General features: G+C 39.2%; 2 protein-coding genes across 2 annotated transcripts; one reads left to right on the plus strand and one right to left on the minus strand.

Moving 5' to 3' along the window:
- Positions 1 to 3,141: 3,141 nt before the first annotated feature.
- On the plus strand, positions 3,142 to 19,632 carry gucy2ca (guanylate cyclase 2Ca). The gene is made up of 27 exons (XM_072368610.1): positions 3,142 to 3,471; positions 6,010 to 6,122; positions 7,045 to 7,112; positions 7,197 to 7,415; positions 7,504 to 7,622; positions 8,944 to 9,043; positions 9,162 to 9,273; positions 9,374 to 9,518; positions 10,655 to 10,740; positions 10,826 to 10,943; positions 11,359 to 11,440; positions 11,779 to 11,872; positions 12,461 to 12,523; positions 12,641 to 12,712; positions 12,882 to 12,986; positions 13,729 to 13,815; positions 14,574 to 14,706; positions 15,954 to 16,091; positions 16,256 to 16,344; positions 16,476 to 16,567; positions 16,685 to 16,843; positions 17,423 to 17,615; positions 18,151 to 18,325; positions 18,729 to 18,827; positions 18,925 to 19,019; positions 19,153 to 19,229; positions 19,416 to 19,632. Exons 1-27 carry the CDS (start codon positions 3,261 to 3,263, stop codon positions 19,621 to 19,623), a joined length of 3,252 nt encoding a protein of 1,083 aa, XP_072224711.1. The 5' UTR covers positions 3,142 to 3,260; the 3' UTR covers positions 19,624 to 19,632.
- A 1,315-nt stretch (positions 19,633 to 20,947) lies between these two features.
- On the minus strand, positions 20,948 to 24,006 carry LOC140273615 (uncharacterized). Its single transcript, XM_072369233.1, has 3 exons — positions 23,565 to 24,006; positions 23,098 to 23,280; positions 20,948 to 21,938 (listed from the first exon to the last, which is right to left on the minus strand). Exons 1-3 carry the CDS (start codon positions 23,665 to 23,667, stop codon positions 21,616 to 21,618), a joined length of 609 nt encoding a protein of 202 aa, XP_072225334.1. The 5' UTR covers positions 23,668 to 24,006; the 3' UTR covers positions 20,948 to 21,615.

Genomic DNA, 24,006 nt, shown 5'->3' on the forward strand with positions numbered 1-24,006 from the left:
CGTCATTTTAGGAGAACAGACACTCCGGTACTGATTACTTTTACAATGCCATGTCCTACACCTTTGGATTGCTGCTGCAGCTCTATTTACACTTCTTGTAACCTTTTCCATCTTTGTTTCATCTCTGTTGTTATAGTTCTTCTGGCGATTCTTTTCCAGTCCGAGTCATGATGCAGACATGCAGAAAGACGACAACTGTGAATGTTCTTGCTCACAAAGCTCATATATCATCTTACAATCATGTCCATGTGCTTTGGTTAAACAGATATTACAATGGTAACTAATTCTTTCTCAGTGATCAGACATGGCATTTGGTTTTGTAGTTATTTTACTACCACCCAGCTTTACTAGGGTTTTAAATGAACACTTTATATAATAGATAAACACTAGATAAACACTTGGATGAAAATTATGTCATGATCTATGTACCCGATGCTGCCTGCAGTGGGTCTTTTATGGATCTGGCTAGCCTTGAACCTTGCTTGTAGAAGCATGTTTAAAAGAAACAAAGAGAAAGAAACTGTGATATTAAATGCTTAATTCAAATTACAGAAAGAGATCACCTCCGTTGTGAAAAGTAGTTTATTTAAACTGAAGTTTTAATCCAACTTTAGCTCCTTTTTCTTATTTAATTACATAATAAAGGTGTATCACCCTTTCACAGGCTTATGTTTATGTTAGTCAGGCCTCCTTCTCATGGCTGCAGCTGGTCCAAAATGCTGCCTCTCATCTTTGAACCCAAAACAATAACAGCATGAACAGATCGCTCTCAAGATTAAGGATAGAACCTAATTGTTCCTTGTAATACAGTATACAGGGGGTTGTGCCCCTTTACAACTTCGTACAGCACAGGTGCCTTCCAAGTCACTCAGATTGATTGATTGTTTGCTTCTTGTTGTCGTAAGGTCAAGACAGCCGCATGGAGGAGACCAGATCTTTGTAATTGTTGCTTCAAAATGATAGAACCAACTGCCCCTACGTGATAGGCAGGCTACAACACAACTGCAGCTTTCTATTGCAACGGGTTACTGGTTTAGATCTTTGGACTAGCAACTCTTGTATTGCTGACATTCAGACAGGGATTTTGGGCCAACTGGGCTTTCTCAGTAGCAGCGTCGAATCTTTAGTGCTGCCGACTTCTTCTCCAACAGTGTTGGACTCAGTGCAGTTTTCTTCAACAGCTGTTGTCAATGCTGAGACAATGGTGCTGCAGCATAAAAGGAATAGCTTCAGAAGAAGTCCTACAGGGAGTACAATGTGCATGAACAATCTTAACGTCACAGTTTCAACTTCTCTGTTTCATTTTTAAGCCCCTTTTCATGTTTTTGAAACATCTGCAATAGCTGTACGTTCTCGGGTTTTGACGAGTCATACAGACGGTTGTAGGGACAGACCTGCTCACACACTCGTTCTGTTTTTTAAATACGCACATTGTGCAGCCAGCATCAGGTCACAAAAATGGAGAGGTGGACAACTGCCCAAAACAACACCAAAGTGCACGGAGCAGCAGCTTTTGTGACGTCAGTTTTGGCGCATGACGCCATGCGTGAGGCTAAGATCTGAGAGCATGAACAAAACATTACCAGTCCTCAAATCTTTTCTCATTTTCAGTCAAGGCTCGTTTTAAATTTAAAACTATGTCTTCTATGTAAGCATCTGTTTTATTTTTTGAATGTGTTACTTTGTATTTTTAATTCCTTAAAGATTTTGATCGTTCTGCTGCAAATTATTGATGTGTTGTTAAAAAGTTATCAAAAATAATTCCCCTTTTTTGGATGAAGAATTATTCAATTCAATTCATGCATTGACTTCTTCCTATTCAAGGTTTGGGTGAAAGCCACAGAGCAGCAAGGCTCGTCTAGCAAATTTTGTTTAATACATACAAATAAAGTCTCTGTTAGGAGTCACCTCCACGGCCTGATTTGGTCGGTGAAACCATTTAGTCTTTTTGTTTGTATCCATGATGCACAAAGGAAAAAGTCACTCATTTTGAATACATACATTCATTAATGGTTGTTAGTTAACGTAAAAAAACTGAGCCTCACAATCAGATAGGTTTCTATGTGATCACTTTGATTCTGAACTCAATACTATTGCTGGTTATTTATCAACCATGTAATAATTGCAGTACTGACTTCATCTGGCTGTGATGACATAAGTAATGTGGATGTAATCACACTGATGCGTTTTGCTCTAATTAGGGGGTATTTTAACAAGCGTGTAATATTTGTAAAGATGCAGATGAGTGTTTTGAGGTACTCTTCAGTAAATTTAGTCGACCTTTTTACAATAAGCACTGATTTCTTTTTATTGTTGGATCGGATTTAAACCGGCATTCTCAGAGTGAGTTGAAAATGGTTAATGAGCAGACATTTACAGGCTTAATCCACCCTGCTTTTATAACCTACAATATTTATCAGCTCCACACAAGCCTACACTTTTATGGCATCCTGTGACCCTTGTCCCTTTCAACATGCCAGATTTTTTACACTTCTGCTTAGAAATAGTCCTCAGAACATGCCACAGTGTATTAGAAAGTGATGATAAATAAGTTGAACATATTCCATTTTGTGCAGGTTTCTATTTCATTATTGACTTACAAATTCTGTCTGGGCTCATTGTGTAGTTATCAAGCGAATATCTACATTTTATTCCCTCTCTTGCATCATTGTTACAGAAGCAAAGGTGACAGAAACAAACATTGTTGTCGGACAGTAATGTGGAAGAAGTCTAATAATTCATATCTCTTATCGCAGTGCGTTCTGGAAAAGAGGTGTTAGTTCAGATGGACACTGGAAGGTTTCTTCTGCCCTCCCTCCCTCTGAGTCGTGCACAGAATGTCACTTGACAGTTGTTCATTAACGCAAGGAAGAGGGTAAACCAGCCTACAACAAAGTAGAGTATTGATCTCAGGCTTCATTTGAAGGGACATAAGACTGCAATTTCCTGTCCCCAATCCCATCGTTCTTTTGTATTGTAAGAGCTTGGGGGGACGATCTTACTCAAAAGCTTGTTTTGTTTACTTATCTAGATGTCGGCTAGTAAATCAAGAAACAGTGGGACTTCTGCTTAGTCACTGAGGAGATCTACTTACTTCTGTTTTTGGACGTTTGAGGATAATTTCTGGTGGACAAGAAAAAAAACAAAAACAGAAAGCTTTCTGCCTTCTGTTTATTAGAACCGATTTATTTTTTATTGACATGTAGAAACTGGAGAAGGCGCAGGATTCTGAGAGATAAAGCAAGCCTCGAGGATTGAGAATGTTCCGGTGGCACAGTTTACCCTACCTGGGAGTGCTGATAATGGTGGCGGCCGCCAGCAAAATGCTGGATAAATGTTTATCATCAAACCGTCGATACACCATGAATGTCGTACTGCTGGAGGATAACACTTATGGATGGAGTCGACCGTTTGTGCAGAAGGCCGTAGAACAAGCCATTGAAGCGGATAGACTGGAGAACCTCAACCATGGTATGGACTGATCCTAAACATGGCTGGATGTGTGCTATGATAACTATAATAGGGTTATAAGACATATGATAATAACTTTCATGAACTAAAGTGAATTCTTTTGTGGACAGCTTAAAAAAATGGTAATTATAATAAAGATTTCACATTTGATTAAAATTTTAGATTCATGATTAATTCAGACACGCCCATTTCTTCTTTTCATTTCAGTTGTTTTTTATTACCACTCACACATTTAAAGACATGCAGCCGAGGTGTGAAGCTCTTTCTAGAATGTTTTGAATGAGAGGCATTGCAGAGTCGCAGGGCTGCGTATCCTCACTAATATCTCCGTACTTGCACTGAAATGTAACTGTATCTTAGTTCAATCCAAAAGAATGCATTTCTTTGTCAAATCATAAAGACAACTTACTTGAATTAATTTCTCGTTTTATGAACCACCAAACAATATATGTTGTTTTAATTAAAGTACTTACTTGAGTTTGTCAGACAGTGAGACAAAAGAACATTAAATTAGTAAAATTTAGGATTAAGAATCAGATCTTCTCATGCGCTCAAGCTGAGAACACCTCATGTAACTAGATAAAAATATCTCAGTTCTTTTATGTCGTGTAACAATGGCTAATCAGGGACAGCTTGCTGTGAGCGGCGTGTTGCACTGGTAAAGTTGTCATATTTTGAACAGCACATTGACGGTTCAACTCATGGTCAGTGATTCTTGTAGCTACTGAATTTGAAGCTTTTTGTAGTTTCACTTGTATATGCAAACACATAAGAAAAAATTAAAAATCAACCATGGTTGATAACTTCATCTTTGGAACTGCAGGGCACTAATGACAGTCTTAGAAATATTAATTCAGTCAGCCAGACTTTTTGTATTTTCATATGACTTTTTTTATATAACAAACTGAATAAAGTTGGTTGTGTCAGAAACAAGATTTATCCATAGAAAAGAATGTGAGAAGGATGGATGCATACACCAAGCAAAGCCTCAAGTTCAGCATTTATCTGATGTTAGTTTGGCTTTTTGTAGCCAAAGCTCAGCTGCTAGGCATGGTACTTAGCAAGAATCTGAATAAATAATGTCCACCCATTGGGTAATCCCTGTATTCATAAAAAGATAAACTTTCTGCAGAAATGACTAAAATTACATCAGTTATAATAATGTGTGTGCTCTTTGAAGACTCCTATTAACAGCCACAGGTGCTTTCAATGCCTGGAAAGGACTATAGAAACTTATTGGTTTATTGGAAGTTTTCCCAGCTATTTTTTTTTTACAATTGCAGGAAATAAAGAATATACAAATTACTCAGTAGAAGTCTTGACTGATCAACAACGTCTGTCCACCTAAACTTCTTTACTTTTTAAAAAGTTTGCTCTGAAATAACTCTGGGAGATACTACTGGGAAGTAGCCTTTGGTGGCTGGATATAACATGAATAGGACTAAATTACCTGGTCTTATTGCTTGCAGACTAATCTTAAAGCAATACAGGAAAGGAGAATGTTCAACAATCTTTGCAACAAAAAAGTGTCCTTCAAAGACCATTACTATCCCTGTTTCTGCATCTATTCCTCGGATGCTCATAGGGTGGTTTGAGTGTGTGCATATTCATTCCACTCACAGAGAAACAACCAGATTAATCATGATACATGATTACATTTCCCTGCTGATCGGATTATCAAAAGATTTACACCATCACGCTTGATCTGGTAAAGAAATAATACCGAATGGGCCAGAAAGGCTCAGTCCGAACTTGTTATGGTTGTTACATGACACATTTTTAGTCTGATCAGACCATTTAACAGTTTCGATTAGTAGTTATGAACATTTCTACAATTGAGCAGATGATATTCTCAAGTCTTTTGTTTGGCAACCCGCAAAATCCTCATCTGGAGGGCGAATGGGGTGGATGGTACATCATTGGTACATGTGATGCAAGATCAAAACCAGCATACGGCATCTGTGTTTTAACTTCTCATTTATGTTCAGTCAATAGCATGACAACACCTAACTAAAACACAGATGTCATTTCCTGTTTGGGTTTGACAAATAGCAGTACCTGGTTAGGGCTAAAAAACAATCCTGTTTATTTTACAATTCACACGCAGTTGTTCTCACGAACAAAGGCTCTTTAAACATAACATACTGTAGGTCCTGCAAGGTGCCTGCATGAATGAACAACCCATGGGCACATTTCCTGCAGGACAGTCTCTCAAATGTGCATGTTACTCCTGTTTTAACGGAACATTTTCTAATAAAAGTTCAGAAAATTTACAACATGAAGTACCACATAAACAAAAATGCGCTTTACTCTTACTGCCATCAGTATGTCAGGTTCTTTTCACCTTAATGTGATCAATTAATAAACCTCTTGCTGTTGATGGAACTTTTGGCATTCTTTATGGTAGAAAACAAGAACAAATATTTAATCTCAAGGTGGTAAGGACGGTCTATTCTAAGCTTACAACCTTAAGTGATTAATGAGTTAATTCATGATATTAATAACTCTTGTTTTACTTTTTTTTTTTCATGACTCAAGGCTTAGATTTCGCTTTGACGGCAAACTACAACGGGTTTAACACCACCGTGTACAACAGGCAGGGCTGTGGGAGCAGCACCTGCGAGGGAGTAGCAATACTAAAGTTGCTAGATGTAAGTGTGGTCAAATGTAATGAATAAAAGACATTAAAGGGTGTCTATCCGGGGACGCATGAAGATGAAATTAATTAAAACTGCTAAGATAAGAATCTTCAAACTCAAATATCTTTCAGTTATTTTTCAGTGATTTTGCTAAAAAAGTCACTGAAAGAGATGTCCCCTCACTTAAGTTTTAATTAAAGTGTATTTTACTTGAAGCTACTGTAAAAAGTCATAAGATCCGAGGTATTTTTGTAATTCTGTTACCACTTCTATTGTGATTACAGGTTCCTTTTTTAGAAATTGGCTTTATTATCCCTAGATGACCTATTAGCTGGCAAAGTTATATATTTATTGCTCCGTGATCAGATGGTTATCACACATTAGATTATTAAAGCATGCATTTATCAGAGGTATTTTGACGTCATAGGGTAGAAAGGAAAATATCAAGTCATTAAAACAACAACCAATTAATCAGTCAATCAACAGTCAAGGCCAGTTCTGCGTGAGCATCACTGACCAGCCTGCTTCTCTGCAAACTGTTGGCTCCCAACATTAACAGCATTAAAACGACTGTTAATATTGAAGCAGAAAGCCAAGTGACAAATATATAAACCAATGCAGGCTCGCGATGCTGTATATTGGGTTTCTAGTGAAAAAACATCTGCAACGGCCTTTGCCTTAAGCAAAAGGTTGGTGCCGAGCAGGTGGAAACCACAGAACACTAGAGGTAGAGTTTAAGTCAATAGATAAACAGCGACACTTAATGATGAGTCATCTGAGTTAATCAATATAGACAGTGAGAAAAAAAACAGTTTTTACTTTAGATAACTGAATGCACCTCAACCCGAGTAATTGCGTTGTTGCACACACTGAATGGAACACTTTTAATACGTGCATGATAACAACTCAACTGTACTGTAACCCTCTGATGCAGAGTAATAATGAAGTTGGATGTGTCATGTTGGGGCCTTCTTGCACTTTTGCCACCTACCAGTTAGTAGAGTAAGTATGACCCAGTTTTGCTCTAATCAGACAGATTTTATCAGCTTATTGACTTTTGAATGTTCACCCCTTTATCTGCCGCAGTGAGGAAATCGGCTTGAGCCTGAGCATTCCTGTCATCTCTGCGGGGAGTTTTGGCCTCTCATGTGACTATAAACCCAAACTGACCCGCCTTCTGCCTCCAGCGCGAAAAGTCTCTGATCTGTTAGTGAGGTTTATGAATGAAACTCTGCCATTTAAAAGTGTTTGGGAGAAAGTGTATGTCTACAAGAGTTCTGCCAATGTATCTGAGGAGTGCTTATGGTGAGTCAGTGCAACCACAAGTCAACTTGAGTGCACTCCATCATATGCCATATTTTTTGCTTCATTGCTCTTGATACTCTTGCCACAGGTACAACAACGCACTGGAAGCACCTTCAGCCGGATTTAACATCCACACAAAAAGAGAAATGCTGCGTGGGGAGAAGGAACTTTTTGATAAGCTGGAATCTCCAAAAAGACACAGCAACAGTGGGTGTTTGTATTATATCCATTTGAAATTCAGGTTTGAGATGTATTAATACCTTACTCAAACTGGAAATGAGTCAACAAAAAAAGTTACCCGTGAAACTTTGTTGAGAAGTTGGAGTATCTGGAGGATAAATCCCTTTAATTTACCAGTAGCGATGATAGCAGGTCTATTTGAAGTGAGAATCAACATCAGCCTCTGAACAAACAAATTCACGGTTCCAGGATTATGGAACCGCAAGAATTTCGAAATCCCATTTGTAATTTTGAAAGACATGTAACCACAGTTATTGAATGGATTGGCAAGAAACTTAGTACTGATGTTTAAGAACCCTTGATATAGATCAGTTTTATGAGGAAATAAAAACTGAATTCCCTGCAGCCTGAGCTATGCTTTGTGTTCTCTGCCAAGTAACGTTGCACAACAGAGATGCCCTATTTGCAATTTCTGTTTTTTTCTTTTACTTTTCATTTTCTGATTTGGTTTTCTTCTCTCAAAACAAAAATGTATCATACACAAAATAATTGTTGTAATGCTTTCACTGAATATTCAACCTTTGAAAGCATTTAACGTGAATGATTTTGACCTTTTCTTCAAAAGTGCAGCAAGCTCGCGATTATCTATCTCTATCACCTTAAATAAAAAAAAAATAAAGAGTTCCAAGTTCCTGGATAAAGGCATTTATTTTAAAATCCAAAAGGTCAAACATTTTTTAAAAAGCAATTGAACTTAAAGTAAAGTTCTGTATTTGTGACTTGAGTGTAAAACATGACAAAGACAGGGGAAAATACATGATGTGAAAAAATTCTTTGTCCAGTGAAATCTCTTTAACATTTGTCACTTGTGGGCATTGTGTGTTCACATTCTGTGAAAAAGAATATAATTTTGTTTTTTCCAGCGCTATGGAGATGGTGCACAAACATATTGGAAAAAATGTGCATCTCTGAGTGCTACTGTCTTTACATGGTGCGTTTAATGACCCCAAAAAGCTGGTCAGGCTGAAAAGCATCCGATTCTCTGTTGTACACTCCCTATTGTACACTCATAGAGATTTAACAGCATGGTTTTACTCTTAGAAAGTTCACATTTTAATATATATATTTTTTTATGTTCACCACTTCTCAAGTTTTTGTTGTGAAATCTGATTTCAAATAATTGTTTAATTTGTGTGGTTAATTTGTGAAATGCGCGGCTTCCACCAGAGTTGCACCAGCCTTAAGATGCATAGTCACACAATTAAAAAAAAGTGCTAAATATGAATAACTCCTCAAACATCTTCCTTCCCTTCACCCTTGTATCCTTTTGTGTGATTCTTTCTTTCAGTTTTCATCTTATGTGGCGGCGTCAGTGACGTGGTTTCAATAAATCAGAGGGTGAAGTCGCTTCATCCCGACATCATGTTCATTCTCATTGATTTGTACAAGTAAGCTTGGATGGGATTCCACCATTTCGCTTTTAAAGAAAAACAATGAAACAGGTGTGGAATTTTGTTAACAAGTGTACAAATTATACTTAAAGTATAATCTCCTATCCTTGTCTAGCCCTGAGTATTATATCAACTCAACAGCTGCTGTGGGAATGCGAAACGTCCTAGTTGTCACTCTGCCACAGAGGAACTACACCTATGGATCAAACTCTTCATACAACGATACGGTGAGCTGCACCTTGAACAACCAAACAAGACCACAAGGAAAATGTGTTTCAACAAAGTATTATAGTCTTTATTTTCTCTGTCTTTCAATCCAATGGACAGATAAATGACTATGTGGCTGGATATCATGATGGGGCTCTGCTGTTTGGTAAAGTGCTCAGGGAGAGGATGCTCAGCCGGCAACGTAACAACAGATCAACTGATGTGGCCCTGAGTCACCACCCATTTGGAAAAGTCTCTTTTAACGGTGTGTATGATCAAGTGATCAACAGTGGGAGGCAGAATTAAAAGTGTATCTTGAAAACCACAAAACAGCATAGAGCAGGTTTTGTATGTGGTGTCACATGCCATTATAATAATAATATTGTAATTACAGAGGTATCAGTACTAATGTGTTTACAGTCACGTGAAAAAGAAAGAACAGCCCCTTTCAATTATAAGGCCTCATGTCTCAGGTCAGAACAAACAAAAAAAGAAAGTAAAAATAATTATCTGGTCCTTATCAGGAAGGGAATTAGTTAAATATAACCTCAGGTGAACAACAACTCAAATGCAAATTTACACAGTGTCAGTCATGTAAGAGAAATTAAGCCAAAGTAAGGAAGCAGAAGAACCAGCTTCATCAGCTATAACTTGAAATAATCAATTCTTGTTGGCTATGATCAGTCTTCACACTGTTGTTGAAAGACTGGACATATCTGAACTACATCTCAGACGCTACAGGCCTCAGTTAGCTTGAAAAATGTTACATGTCAGTACAAGGCAAAAAATACTGAACAAGTATGGCATGTTTTGGAGGGTTGGCAGGAGAAAATCTCTTCTTTTTTAAAAGAGCATGGCAGCACAGCTTAGATTTAAAAACTTGCATCAGAACAAACAGCAAAATCTCTGGAAAAATGTCTTTAGAGTGGAGATGTTTGATCATAATGCACAGCACCGGGTTGGGTGAAAACCAAACACAGTGTAGCAGCACAAACACCTCATACCAACTTTTAAGTACGGTGGTGGAGGGCTGATGATTTGGGCTTGTTTTGCTGCCACAGGGCAGAAAGTTGGGGCATACTACTGACCTCAAATGCACTGTGAGGACTTGTATATGCTTTAAAAAGTATAACATCCAGTCTTGTGCTAATGTCTAATTCATGTAAACATTAACACCCATCCTGATCATTTGCCTTTGCTGTATTATGTATTATATTGTTCCCTGGTAACACAGACATGAGGGATACTTCTCGAGACTGTGGTATTCTTTCATGTTATTCTGTATGATAAAATAGTTCATTGCAACATCTATCACTCATCCAATTTTAATGCAGTGCAAATCAAAAATATCTTAGTGTTTGTTCATTTGTACCTGTGTGCGTGTGTTTTCGCTGCAAGCAGGTATGGGAGGATACTATGTGCTAGATGAGCATGGTGACAGAGATGCTAACTTCACCATCATTTACACATCAACTGCCACTGGCGAGGTGAGACTACTGCCCATTGACCGGCTAACACAACTAATGTAAAGGTGAACAGCTGTATTAATTCTTTGCTTCTGTCTCTCTCAAGTATGAAACTCTGGCAGTGTTTGATACATCTCAAAACAAAACCATAGATTTTCACCCGAGTCCCTCCCTACCTTGGAAAGAAGGCCATCTGCCGGATGATGAACCCGAAAAAGTAGACGGTAACACCTTTTAAACTTCAAGAAACCATGAGTGCCTTTGTAGGGCAGGCTTCTTCAAAAAGTTATGTACATCACCATGTAATACATTTACATAAAGGCTGCTTAGTGTCTCGTTCGGAACAGTTTAAACAAAAAATAAACGCCTGTCTCATTTCACCATTTTTGACATTTGACCAATTGGAGAAGACAGGAGCTAATATCTTAGCATTTCAGTGAGTGACAAGAAATGATGCCAAGAAGTACAGAACAGTATTAGAAAATTATTATATATGTTATTATTATATAACTTATAAGCCTATTCTGTTAGACTCAGAAATAAAATTCGGAATTTCTAGGTGAGCATAATAGGGAAAAGGTATAATGTGAAGACACTGTATATTTCTTTAGATTAATGCCATTGCACATGTGCTTCCAGGCATAGCTGAATACGATATAATTGTGATTGTTTTGGGAGTCAGTGTTGTGGTGGTAACGGCCATCGCTCTCATCTTCTACAGGTAAATGGCAGACACATTTTCTCAACTGCATTACTTCAAATACCGCATGTGGAATTATAACATTACTGTATCTGACAAGATAAAGCAGCATCTGCAGCATTTAGCGGACAGGAAAACAAGGCATAAATTCTCACTTTAGTGTCATTGATAAAATGCTTGTGGACCTGGAGGAATGGAACACAGTTTCACTTGAACCTAAAGGAACTGCCCGGCTAGAAGTTATTCCTCTAGTTATGTGCCTCATAAAGATATTTGTAATTGCATTCCCTTTGAGTGAATCCGATGATTTATCTCGTGTTCTTCGTGTATGTGTTTAATGCCTATATTTGTACTGTTAGGCAGAACAGGAAAGAGCGTCGTATGCAGAAGAGGTGGTCCCACATTGACCCGCACCTGATCTGTCCTTTTGATGAGAAGGAGGTCTCTCTGAAGGTGAGCATCATCAATTCAAGAAAAGATTTCCATCTGCAAAAAAAACGATAACCAGGTGGTGGTAACACAAAACAAATTACAAAATTTACAGTTACTAATTTATTAGTTACTAAACATTTGCATTTAGTAATTTAGCAAATTTGGATTTATCCAAAGCAATAGACAATTGAAGAGCTTTTGTAGAGTTGCTGCTCATTTCTCCATTGAGGAACCACAAGAAAAAACAAACAAAACAAAAAAATGAACGATGCAGTTGGGTGTCAACTGTGTAGCTGTAATACAAGAAGACATCCAAATTGATCACTTTGCCTAAGGAGGCAATGTAAATTGTAAAGAGAAGGGGTCCCAATATCGAGCCTTGGGGTATCCCAGCAAAGAGACAATAGGGGGCGGACATTTGTCCTTTCTATGACATTTTGACAGAATGCCCACACACAGAACAGCCTGAAAGAGACTCAAAATCCATCCAATTCAAGTAGCTATGTCTCTCCTTCGTTATATGTGTCTATAAATACATGTGGGGGGTCTTTTACAAGCCTGTAACCTGGGGCGCTAATTATCTGTGGTGTGTTTGTGCTTATGAAACAGATTGAAGAGGTGAAGAGAAAAGATAGTACATACTATACTCATCGAGGCCGCTATGACAGGAAGGTATAAATATTTGAATTTCCAAGAATCAGTATTTAGTTTAATAAAGAATATTGATTTGAAGATAATGATCACGTCAAAACTGTTTTACTCAGCTTTTTAATTCTTTGTATTCTCCAGCCTGTTATCTTGAAAGAACTGAAACACTCAGATGCAGATTTCACCGAGGCTCAGAAAATTGAGCTTAACACTGTAAGACATCTTTGTGTTGTAACTTAAAAATAAATATATAAATATATATACTGTATATATATTTACTGCATATGTATATATGTAATTAGATGTTACATTTATAACACACGATACTGATTGCAATATATATTACATTTAATTTCATCCCCCAAATGTCTTTATGTTTCAGCTGCTGCGCATTGATTACTACAACTTGACTAAGTTTTATGGGACGGTGAAATTTGAGTATGGTGTGTTTGGGGTGTTTGAGCTGTGTCAGAGGGGCTCCCTCAGGGTAAGAGCCTTGTTTTGTGTTTTTCCTGAATATCGGGTCCAGCTGAACCCATCTAATGGGTTTGATCCTTCTGCTCTATTCGTGAAACTCTTTGCCCACAGATTTGATCCCATACGCTTGTATGTTATCTAGCTTAGAAGTCATTTAAAAAAGACATGGAATATCATACATCTTAAACATTAGATAAGAGGTTAAAGGGATATGGATGCATTTAGGCACACATGTACAAATTATATGTAATTTAAATTTCAGTATTTTGGAGTTTATTGTACTGCCCTAATGGAGGTATTGACCGGTTTAGCTACATATTCATTTGGGTATAAACCATTTCATATGTTGGTGGTTGTAAATTAACCTACAATACACATCTTGCTTTTAATTTTGTGATTATTTGATGTATATTTTTTTTGCACACACCCTGTATGGAGCATGACTGTTTTTTGGTGCAATACTTCTAAGACCTTACGTCTTCTTACTTGACAAATAAGCCATTTATGACAGAGCTCAGTGGCCTCCTTTCCACACTGCTCTCAGTAGCTTTACTGCTCACTTGAAGATTTATGACACCCCATTTAGAGAGCACTATGGTATTTGTGTGAGGGCACCTAATCTCACGCTTGCACAAACACTGGCAGACAGAGTGACTCATGCGCGTTCCACTTTTATCTTTTACTGAATTCAGCCTGTAAGCGGAATGAAAAAGGCAACACAATGTTAACTTTTTCTGTTTTTCCCTTTTTAGTACATTCTTAATGACAGGATCTCCTACCCAGATGAAACCTTCTTGGACATGGAGTTTAAGATATCAGTCATGTATGACATAGCAAAGGTAATTCAGCCCCAATTCAGAAACAGAGAGAGAGTGCTCAGGTCCATGAACGCCTGAGAAATGCTTATCAAATTACTTTAATTTTTACTTTTATTTCATTGCAAATCATATGAACCATAGCTATGACCTATTGTGTCTCATCAGTTTAATTCAGTTAGTTGCATCCATTTTTTGCACTTCAGGCTTGCAACACATTCCAAAAAAACTTGCAATAAAGTTAAAAACAAACAAACATGATTTTAGTACAAAAAAAAACTATCCAGAAAAGGCTCTGATCCCTCAGACAGTACTACATCAACAACCATCACTCATCGTTATCTGATATAGACACATGGGCAATTGATTTCAGTGGGAAGCCTTTTCCAAGCACTACATTCACATTACATTCACAAATAGAAATTTTTTCTGTGGAAAGATGAAGCCTTATATTAACCTTGTGATGTGTCATCAGCTTCTCCAGATTCAGAGGGATCTGTAACTACCAATGACACACTCAAATATGTATCGTGGTCAGACAATTCAGTAGAAAATATCTCTTTTGGAAACACCACACTGTCCACACTATTATCCAAAAGGAAGGCTCTGTGATGGGTTGTATTAGTGGGTAAAGCTAGGTAAAGCTAATTTACACTTGCAGGTACAAGATGAAAGCATCTGCAGTAAAAATAAATAATGATAAAACAAAAATCAATTCCATAGCAACTATCCAGGTTCTATCATCCTTTTCATCACTCCCTTTTGCTGTATGTCTTCCACAGGGCATGTCGTATCTTCACTCAAGTAACATTCAGGTTCACGGTCGCCTCAAGTCCACCAACTGTGTGGTTGATAACCGCATGGTGGTCAAGATAACTGACTTTGGTTGCCACACCATCTTAAGGCCAGGCAGAGGTAAGACTGACTTTGATCATCACCAAGGGTGACCATTCATGTTAACACTGAGATCATCAGAGAGTCAGACTCTCCTCTCTTCTCTTCTCTGCACTGCATGCTGGGAGTTGTGTGAGCGTTTGTGGAGTGTGGAGATATTGAGAGAGTTGGGAATGTCTGAGCTGTGAAGTTGGTTCACACACTGGTTCAGATGGGTCTTATACCGTATTAGACAATTTGTATGTGAACATGTCACCACTGTTTGTGCCTGCTACACGAGTCACCATAACAGGTGTTCCCCTGTTCATTCCCAATGACCTGTTAGCAAAGGAGCTGGCTTCCTTTAGAAAATTCGCCACCGGGTTCAAAACAGTTTGCCTGGGTTGCAAAGACGCAAAGCTGCGGCATGTTCAGTCTCTACGGAGGCAGGCGTTCATGGACCTGAGCAATCTCTCTCAGATGTTAGAAGCGTCATTCAAAGTAAACTTTGAAAACGGCTTTTACACTGTTTATGCCAGCGCAGGCAGCATGAAGTGTTTTGAGTGCGGGGATGTCAGCAACAAGAGCTCCTTCTGTCCACACAGAGAGCTGAGAGCAGGCAGCAGCTCAGGGGAAGTTCCCTGTGCTTCTCATGGAACACCTAAGAGTAGCATCCACGTGGCTGTTGCTACGAACAGACATGTAGCCCGTATAGATCCAAGAGTAGGGAGTCATTGTGTGTTCTGCCAAGTGGAGGAAACTCTAGAACATCTCTGGCTGAAATGTCCAAAACTAGTTTCACTTTTTTCCCTGCTTAAAGGTTGGCTCCATGGGCTGGAACTCAATTTAGAGGACAGTCTCTTCATTTTTGGTCCTAAATACCCTGCACTGCACTTTGTTTAGTTAATTTTTTGATTTGTCAGACAAATATGAGCATTTGGCTTTCAAAGCTAAATAAAATGAAGGGAACAGGATCTACAGTCGTAGAGTTCATGTTCAAAGGTCTGGTGGCAGCACGTCTGAGAGTCGAATTTACTATAAAATGACCTCAGAACCAGAGGGATTTGTCTCAGTTTGGGGTATTGGGAGTGTGTTGTGTGGTGTGGCTGAAGAATCACTTGTACTTGTTTTTTTTTTATTTAAAAAAAAAAAAAGAAGAAAAATGTCTATATTTGTATGTATATAGGTAGTGGGTGTTTATCTATTTGGTTGTTGTTTTAGTTTTGGTTATTATTTGTAAATGAAAACTATAAAGGATATGTCAAAGGTTTCCTCTCCCCTCTTCTCAGATGTGTGGACAGCCCCAGAGCACCTCCGTAAAGATGGGGTGTCTCAGAAAGGTGATGTCTATGGTTACGGCATCATTGCTCATGAGATTGTCACGAGGCGGTCCCCATTCTACACACAGTACTGCTCTAATACTGCAGGTAAGTGACAATCATAATGCCATAAACAACTAAATCTACTAAATGCAAGTGTCCACTTGTGAGAAAAACTTCAATTTGTTTGCATAAAGGAGTTTTTTCATAATTCAGTATTAATGGGGCAATATTATTGCCCCATTTAACCCACTGTTGTTGCTATCCCTCAGAGAAGATCTACAGAGTGCAAAATCCCAGAAACAACATGGTCTTCAGACCTGACCTCAACTTTGAAGGTGCATCAGAAAGGGAGATCGAGGTAACACTATGAAGCTGTAAACACATTCTGAGTGTTTATAGTTTATATTGTAAAGCTGCTTTTCCCCTTTGCAGTTAAATACCCCCCCCCCCGTTCTTTTTCTTCTCTTTTATACATAACGCTGCATACAGCTCTACATGCTGATAAAGAACTGCTGGGATGAAGACCCTGAACGGAGGCCAGATTTCAAGAAAATAGAGTTAACACTGGGAAAGATTTTCAGGTACAGCAACACATTAGTTTAGTAAGACGTAGAATCATCTCTATGAAATGTCACATTGGTGCACGTAGAGTAGCTTCCCACCTAAACTGCAATCTTGTATTTTATGTTGTGCCAAAGTAACCTCCACAACCAGGCTACTGAGACCTACATGGACAACCTGATCCGTCGTCTGCAGATGTATTCCAGGACCCTGGAAAATCTTGTGGAGGAGAGAACCTTTCTGTACAAAGCTGAGAGGGACAGAGCGGATCGCCTCAACTTTATGCTGCTCCCTGCGTAGGTTTATCTGGTTGTATACACCTGCAGGTTACTGGAAGCAGGAACATGCTTAAAGCTGCACTTATCCTCTTTCATATATGTATAAAGGGTAAAGTGACTTTATCTTGAATCATCAGAGAGTTTTTGAGATTATATTATGTCATTTATTTGTGTCAGACAGTGGTTGGCAGAGATCAAAAGTTAGTATGAGAGTGGAATTACAGTCCTTTTACTGTATGAAACACATCTCTGAATTTTTGTTGTTCCATGCTTTAAAGTGGTTTTCACAGCTTGTTATGCTGCCCCCATGTGGGTCATAGGAGTTCTAGACACAACCATAAAACTGGTTTTGGTTTGTTCGCCTATTTTTGTCTCATACCTTTTTTTCTGTATTATTATAACCTTGTTTTAAACATTAACCCAATCCCAATTGTATATCCCATCTCGCAGAGGTCACGAGAGCCTGCACCAGCTTGTGTCAAAGCTGTATTTGCATGTGCATATACATATTACACTCACTTACTGTAAATGCAGACGAGTAATCTTTTAAAGTTACTAATTAGCATCCCATTGTCGTCTCTCTCTGCGTTTCCACAGTCCAGTTGTGCGCTCCCTAAAGGAGACGGGCAGAGTGGAGCCAGAGCTCTTTGAGGAGGTGACCATCTATTTCAGTGACATTGTGGGGTTCACCACCCTCTGCCACTACAGCACCCCAATGGAGGTGGTTGACATGCTCAACGAGATCTACAAGAACTTTGACAGCATCTTGGATCACCATGATGTCTACAAGGTAGTGGAACAATTTAAATTCAGATATTAGTTGTAAATAATTTACAGAGATGGCAGCGCAGTAATAGGAGCTTTGATCATGAAAAAGCTAATCTGACTCGACTCACATCTCCACCTGCCGGCAGAAGCAGATAAAAAGCATCTGCTTGCTTAGCTGGGCCTAGTCACAGTAGCTAGTAGTTAACATAATTAAAAGAGGCTGTTAGTATGCACCAGCTGCCTGCTAGCTATTTGTTACTTGTGCTGGCTTCTCATTTATTGGTTCCTCACGGTGCATGCAAATTGAATGCAAATTACTTATTCTGTCCCAGCAAGCGAGCCATCAAGATTGCTTCCTAAATTGTTCTTGGTGGAAAATAAGCATTGTCTGACCTCATGTTTCTGAGACTGAAGGTGGTGCTCTGCAGAAATCTCCAGGCTTACTGTTAATGACTAATGATTTTGCCTATGTCTTCCATTGCATACAAACTTTTTTGGTCACTTTAACCAAGACTTAAAACTTGCTTTAGTAAAACTATATTTTTATTGCATCTCAGGTTGAGACAATAGGAGATGCATACATGGTTGCATCAGGTTTACCCAAACGGAACGGCAACAGGCATGCAGTGGACATTGCCCACATGGCCCTGGACATCTTATCATTTGTGGGAACTTTTGAGTTGCAGCACCTGCCAGGGATTCCCCTGTGGATCCGTATTGGTGTGCATTCAGGTATGAAATATCACTGATGATCTTATCATCCTCATTCTTGATTATAGAAGTCCATCAAAATCTCGTGGTGCGAGAATATTTATGATTGCGTCCTCCCTAAAACAATTTGATTTGGATCTACAAAAAACTGAAAATATAAACCACAAAACCACAAAACTCTTAATCTCTTGAATTCTATGGGAGCCTTTTTATGGATGTGAATGATCTAGAATGTGTTGTACAAGACGTATTTAAAAAAAAAATCTAAATGTGAGAACTGAGAAAACAGAAAAGAGAGAAATTAGAAAAATAATGGAGCATCTGACACATGCATTGGAGGTAAATTTGTATAATTTTGTTATCAGTTAACTGGTTGTAAATGAAGTATAGGAATTGAATGGGTTGCTTCTGTGCATGTGCCTAGGTCCCTGCGCAGCAGGGGTGGTTGGAAATAAAATGCCTCGCTACTGTCTTTTTGGAGATACGGTCAACACGGCCTCACGCATGGAGTCTACAGGCCTGCGTAAGAGAGACGCATGCATACAGTAGTTCTGAATGTTCTTGATTTTCACAGAAAGAAACTGAGCTTGAGTCTGCATTTTTTTCTTTTGTTTTTCCAGCTCTGAGAATTCACGTGAGCCAGTCCACCATAAACACCTTGCAGAGGACAGACTGTAAGTTTGAGTTTGAAAAAAGAGGAGAGACATACCTGAAGGTGAGACAGCGTTTAAATGTATTTCTTCTGTGTATAAAACCAGGCATCAAACGTGCATGGAAACTCAACAGATACAAGACATGACTTTAATTTTCTGTTTGTGTTTCTGTGTGTATATTTATCTGACTTATAGGGTAAAGGCAAAGAGATCACATACTGGTTAACAGGGGCGACTGGGGGAAAATACAATCTGCCAGCGCCACCAACAGCGTGAGTGAAGTCTGATTTGGATATGTTCCAAACATTTCACAGGCTTTTATTTTTTTCCCCTTATCTAAATAGGATTTCTATGAGTATGACTAGACTTGCAAATTTACTGCATATCTACTGGTCATCATTTTTGGGTTAACGTTCATGTCCCATGAGCCAAAAATAATGTCACTTTTACTGCCTCAGGGAGAACTTCCAGCGGCTCCAGCAGGATCTGGCAGAGATGATCGTGTCCAGTCTGGAGAAGCGCGGAGCCGGCAAAGAGGGCTTTGAAAAGAGGAAGACTCTGTCCACCAAAATCCGCTGGAGAGACACCGACAGCAGCATGCAGAAAGAAAGCCCGCCTGAGTACTTTCACCTGGCCGTCACGGATGACCCCAGTACCTATCTGTGATATCATGCATGTAGAGCTTTCCTTTAAAAGACATTGAAGATGTTTGTCATTGCCTGTGTCTGTCTAAGTCAGCACTGCTGTGTTTTTTGAGACAGCATAGTTGATTCAGGGTTTGGAGTGATGGTGGAGGAGCAGCAGCAGAGAACGCAGGGTGAGGCTAACATCCCTGGGGCACAATCATCTTTTTTTTTCCTGGCAACTATTCTCAACACTTATCACAGACTTGTCCCTACACCAAACCCTGAAATAACAGCTTCTTTGCATCGGTTGGTCTCATTATCATAAAAAGGAAAACTCTCCCATCCCTTATACAAGATTTGTTGTCATTAAATGGAGGGGAGGGCCTAAAGATAGCACATCTATGCACTCAATCGCTCAACGGCAGGTTGACAAGATGTATGCATTTTGGGTATGTTCTTAAAGGAGGCATACACTTTTTTTTTATCTTAGCTGATCAGCGGTAGGATACATTGAACAGCCACTGTGCATGCAAGGACATGGAGTATCATTGATTACTTATTATGAAAATAGAAAATAAAACAACAACAGAAAAATAGCCATCGACATTGTGACATATCAATACACTGTTTGCAGGTTTAAAGCTCACTTTAGGGAGAGTTCAATGGTTGATATGGGTACGATGAGACATATTCAAATTCCACAAACTAAAGCAGTTTTTCATTGATTTATTTAAAAAAAAATTTTGTAAAATACAGTGCATGGCAACCTTAGCTTACTCCTGCCTGAAAAAAAACCAAACACCTTTTGTTATCATAACTACATTTCAGTGTGTGGACTTCACTGTGAGAGCACTTCTTGAGGCTCCAATTAGAGACCACAGGGTTATCTTTCTGCAGAAGGACTGACGACATTGAACAAACTCTTCTGTACTTTACTGTGCGTTGCCTGCAGCAAGCTAACTGATTGAAAAGTTTGGAAAATTATTTACCATGTAAATAAGCTTTTACTGCTGCAAAGACAGTGGACTTCACTCACCTGCAAATTTATTCGGTAAACCTTCTGTAGATGTATTGTGTGATATGATTATGCAAATTAGACATAAGAAAATGTTAAAAAAGCCTATATATTTCAACAGAACCACACAGCCTCCGAAACCATTAAAGTAAATCAGTACTTGTCTCAAACGATTTAGTAAAAATTGTGCAATCCTCACAGAAGGAGGCTGTTTTATCAGTCTTTATCAGCTTTAGTTTTTATCTAGGTGTGTCTAATAAGTTGGCTCGTGAGTGTAAATCCATATTTCTGTGTCATGGCACAATGATGCTACCTTACTTTTAGGACTTCTGAAATATTTCTGTCATGATTTTTGTTTGACGTTTTATTAAATATTGTGAGAAATATGGCACATGGTTAAGAACATTGTTTTGTCATTCAACAACACTTTGCTGTAAAAATCAGCACACACTATATACAGCCTATACAACAATATGTCGTTTTCAAGCAGTGCAAAGATATAAAAAAAACAGCTGTAGACTGATCTGATTGCTATAGAAAACCATAAAAACATGGTAAATTCTCACCACTGTGAGTTCAAAGTGTGCAGTGAGAAACAACACACAGTTATGTTTCCATCACTTCAGGTCTTCTGCCTGAGGTGTAAAAGTTTACTGTACATTATGAACACCAGGTATTTGTGCCAGAATGGTGATGAGCCCCTACAATGTGACTATGGAAAGAGATTTGTCCCTTCAACACGAGTGACAAATTTACACACACACAAACTTGTTTTTTCTCTGTCTGTGATTATTTACAGATGACATAATGCATTACCTGAGCCCTTGACCTAACCATCATAGCTGAACGCTTGAACCCTAACTCTTACTCTAAAGTTCTGACCCTCGATATCCCTTTGAACATGTAAGGCCCACCATTTGGTCCCCATAAAAGTTGTTGGACCCCACGAGTATAGCGGACTCCCAGTTTTGGATCCCACGAATGCCTGAAAACAAGAACACACACACACACATCCCTCTACATAGTTTTAGTTGTAACTAATGCGGTGCCACCCAGCTCTGTGGCAGGAAGTGGGACTCTGTGGTCCGCCATGGTGCTGCATGCAGGCAGCTCTCCGCCTCCCTCTTTACAGCCATGCCTTTCGGGGCCCATGTAACCGGTGAAGCCGCTCTCCCACTTTGAGCCTTTTTGGGCCCCAAGGGGCAACTGATGACAGGGTGAGGAGGCCTCTGCTGCTCTCTGAAACATCTCAGCCTGGCCATTTCTTTCTGAGGGTGGTGAATGGAATTTGGCAGGTGGTTCCGTTTTCTGAAGAAGCTCCTGGTCTGGCACTGCCTCATCTGCAGCACAAATAGACACTTAATATTCATATTTGTTACAACATAAACTGTGATCGGATCTCATTGATGATATAAATACACATGAGCACTTGATGCACTTAATAAGAAATTTATTCATAACCACAAAGCCATCTCCAGTTATACTTTTTACAGTGTTCCTGGATGAGGTTGTATGTTTTCAAACAAGTTATCTTTAAATAATGGCAGTTTACTGGGTTTTACACTAAAACATTTGTTCAGCCCTTTTTAGCTATTCCTAGCTGAAAGGGAGTCCCCATTCAAAATGCAACACTCACTTAAACTCCTGATTTGACTGATGCCATGAGAACAACTATGTGTTTCACAGCAGCTAAATGGACTAATGTAGTTTTCTACATTGTTGGTTGTGCTGTGGACTGACGTGTAAAGACGGTCTATTCAACAAGGACAAAAGAATACTACTGTTAAAGTGAATATGAGGTGCATTCCTGAAGATTCAAATTACGTCCTGAGTCAATTACATAAAGCACAATGTTTGATTTCGGCCTACAGGGCCATTCACAGTAGCTGCTGCAGGCATGTCACATGAGAGTTGTTTTCAGTACGGGTCATCGAGTAAGTGTACATCCTTCAATTCACAAATAGCGCTTCATGTCTTCAAGCTCCATTTTTGTCCATCTTTTTGTCTTTTCTCTTGTATACTTTGGTGATGAAGAGTCAGTTTGTCTTTTTTCAAGGTTGTGTGGAGACCAACGGATGTGTGCTGAAACCAGAATAGCTGGTGAGAGAGTGGTGCCGACCCATGGGACACTTCAGAAGAAGAGAACAGAAACTGTGGAGTTTCTGTGATGAACGTCACACTTCATCACCTGCTTGCCTGCGAGCCCATTTCCTCCACACCACTCAGATGGCTGCTTTGACTAAACATGCGCCCCGCTACAAAACTACGCATTTTACCAGTAAAATATGCCAACTAATAATGTTTGAATCTAAGACTTAGATGACTCGATAAGTCTCTATTCTACTTCACCAGCTCGTTCTTTTAGGGTAGAATTAACCCATTCTCTGATTAGTATTTAATCGACACTCAAACACTTTTGCTTCCAGCAGCTTAGGGTGTGTTGGCTTTTATGTAAAAATATCAACTTTAAACATCTTATTAACTAACATGAGTCCTTACCGGGGCTGCCGCTGTCTCTAGTCTGTCGTCTAAATATGACAAACCACAGAGTCACGGCCAAGACGGACCCCAGCGTGGCTAGGATCACACAAATCCACAGAGCTGGACTCAGCACCGACATGGAGTCGGCCTTGGCAGTGGGTGTCTTGGCAGAGAGCCGGCTCTCAGTCATCAGGACAGGCTCTGAGGAGAACAGAAACAACTGCCTGAACAAGAACAAAACATTTACATTGAAAATGCTTGTAAAAGCAAATCTATCTGAAAGGAAATTAGCAGAAACTGGACATTTATCACCACTGTTCAGATTCTAAATGAGCAGGGATTCAGTGACTTCAGATTAACAAAAGGGTATTTATGTTGCTTTGGGACTGAACCTAAACTCCGACAGAGCAATTCCTGTTCAGGAAGTTGATAAAAGTAACATTTCCTGAAAAAGAAGAAAAGAAAACAATTTCTGAGAAACTCACTTGTTGTTGAATAAACTTCACGGCTCGGCTCCATCCTTATGTTGACACACATGCGAAGGAGGATGTCCCAGGACTTGCCCTCAATACAGGTCTTCTTGACCATGGCTGTAGCAGCGTGAGTAATGCTGAGTTCCGCTGTAGTGTTACCCTCCTCTTATTGTGGAGGCAATCTTGTGTTTGTGACACAAACCAAAAGAAGAAAAAGGGATACGATGGGAGGATTTGTGAAATGAATGTCGCAGGCCTAACAGACGTTTCAGTTCCTCCATTTAGAAGGAAAGAGTGAATCACTATATGTGTCCCACGGGGCCAGAGGCAGAGAGAGAGAGAGACAGCAGGTTGCTGCTTTAAAAACAAAGAGTTCCTGGCTTTCAAGCTCCTTCATTTGAATTAAAGAGATCCTTTTCATGATCTGGTACTATCATTTACCTTCAGAAGTCTC

This window comes from Leuresthes tenuis, unplaced genomic scaffold, assembly GCF_036924035.1.
Source record: "Leuresthes tenuis unplaced genomic scaffold, fLeuTen1.0.hap1 SCAF_17, whole genome shotgun sequence".
NCBI lineage: Eukaryota > Metazoa > Chordata > Actinopteri > Atheriniformes > Atherinopsidae > Leuresthes > Leuresthes tenuis.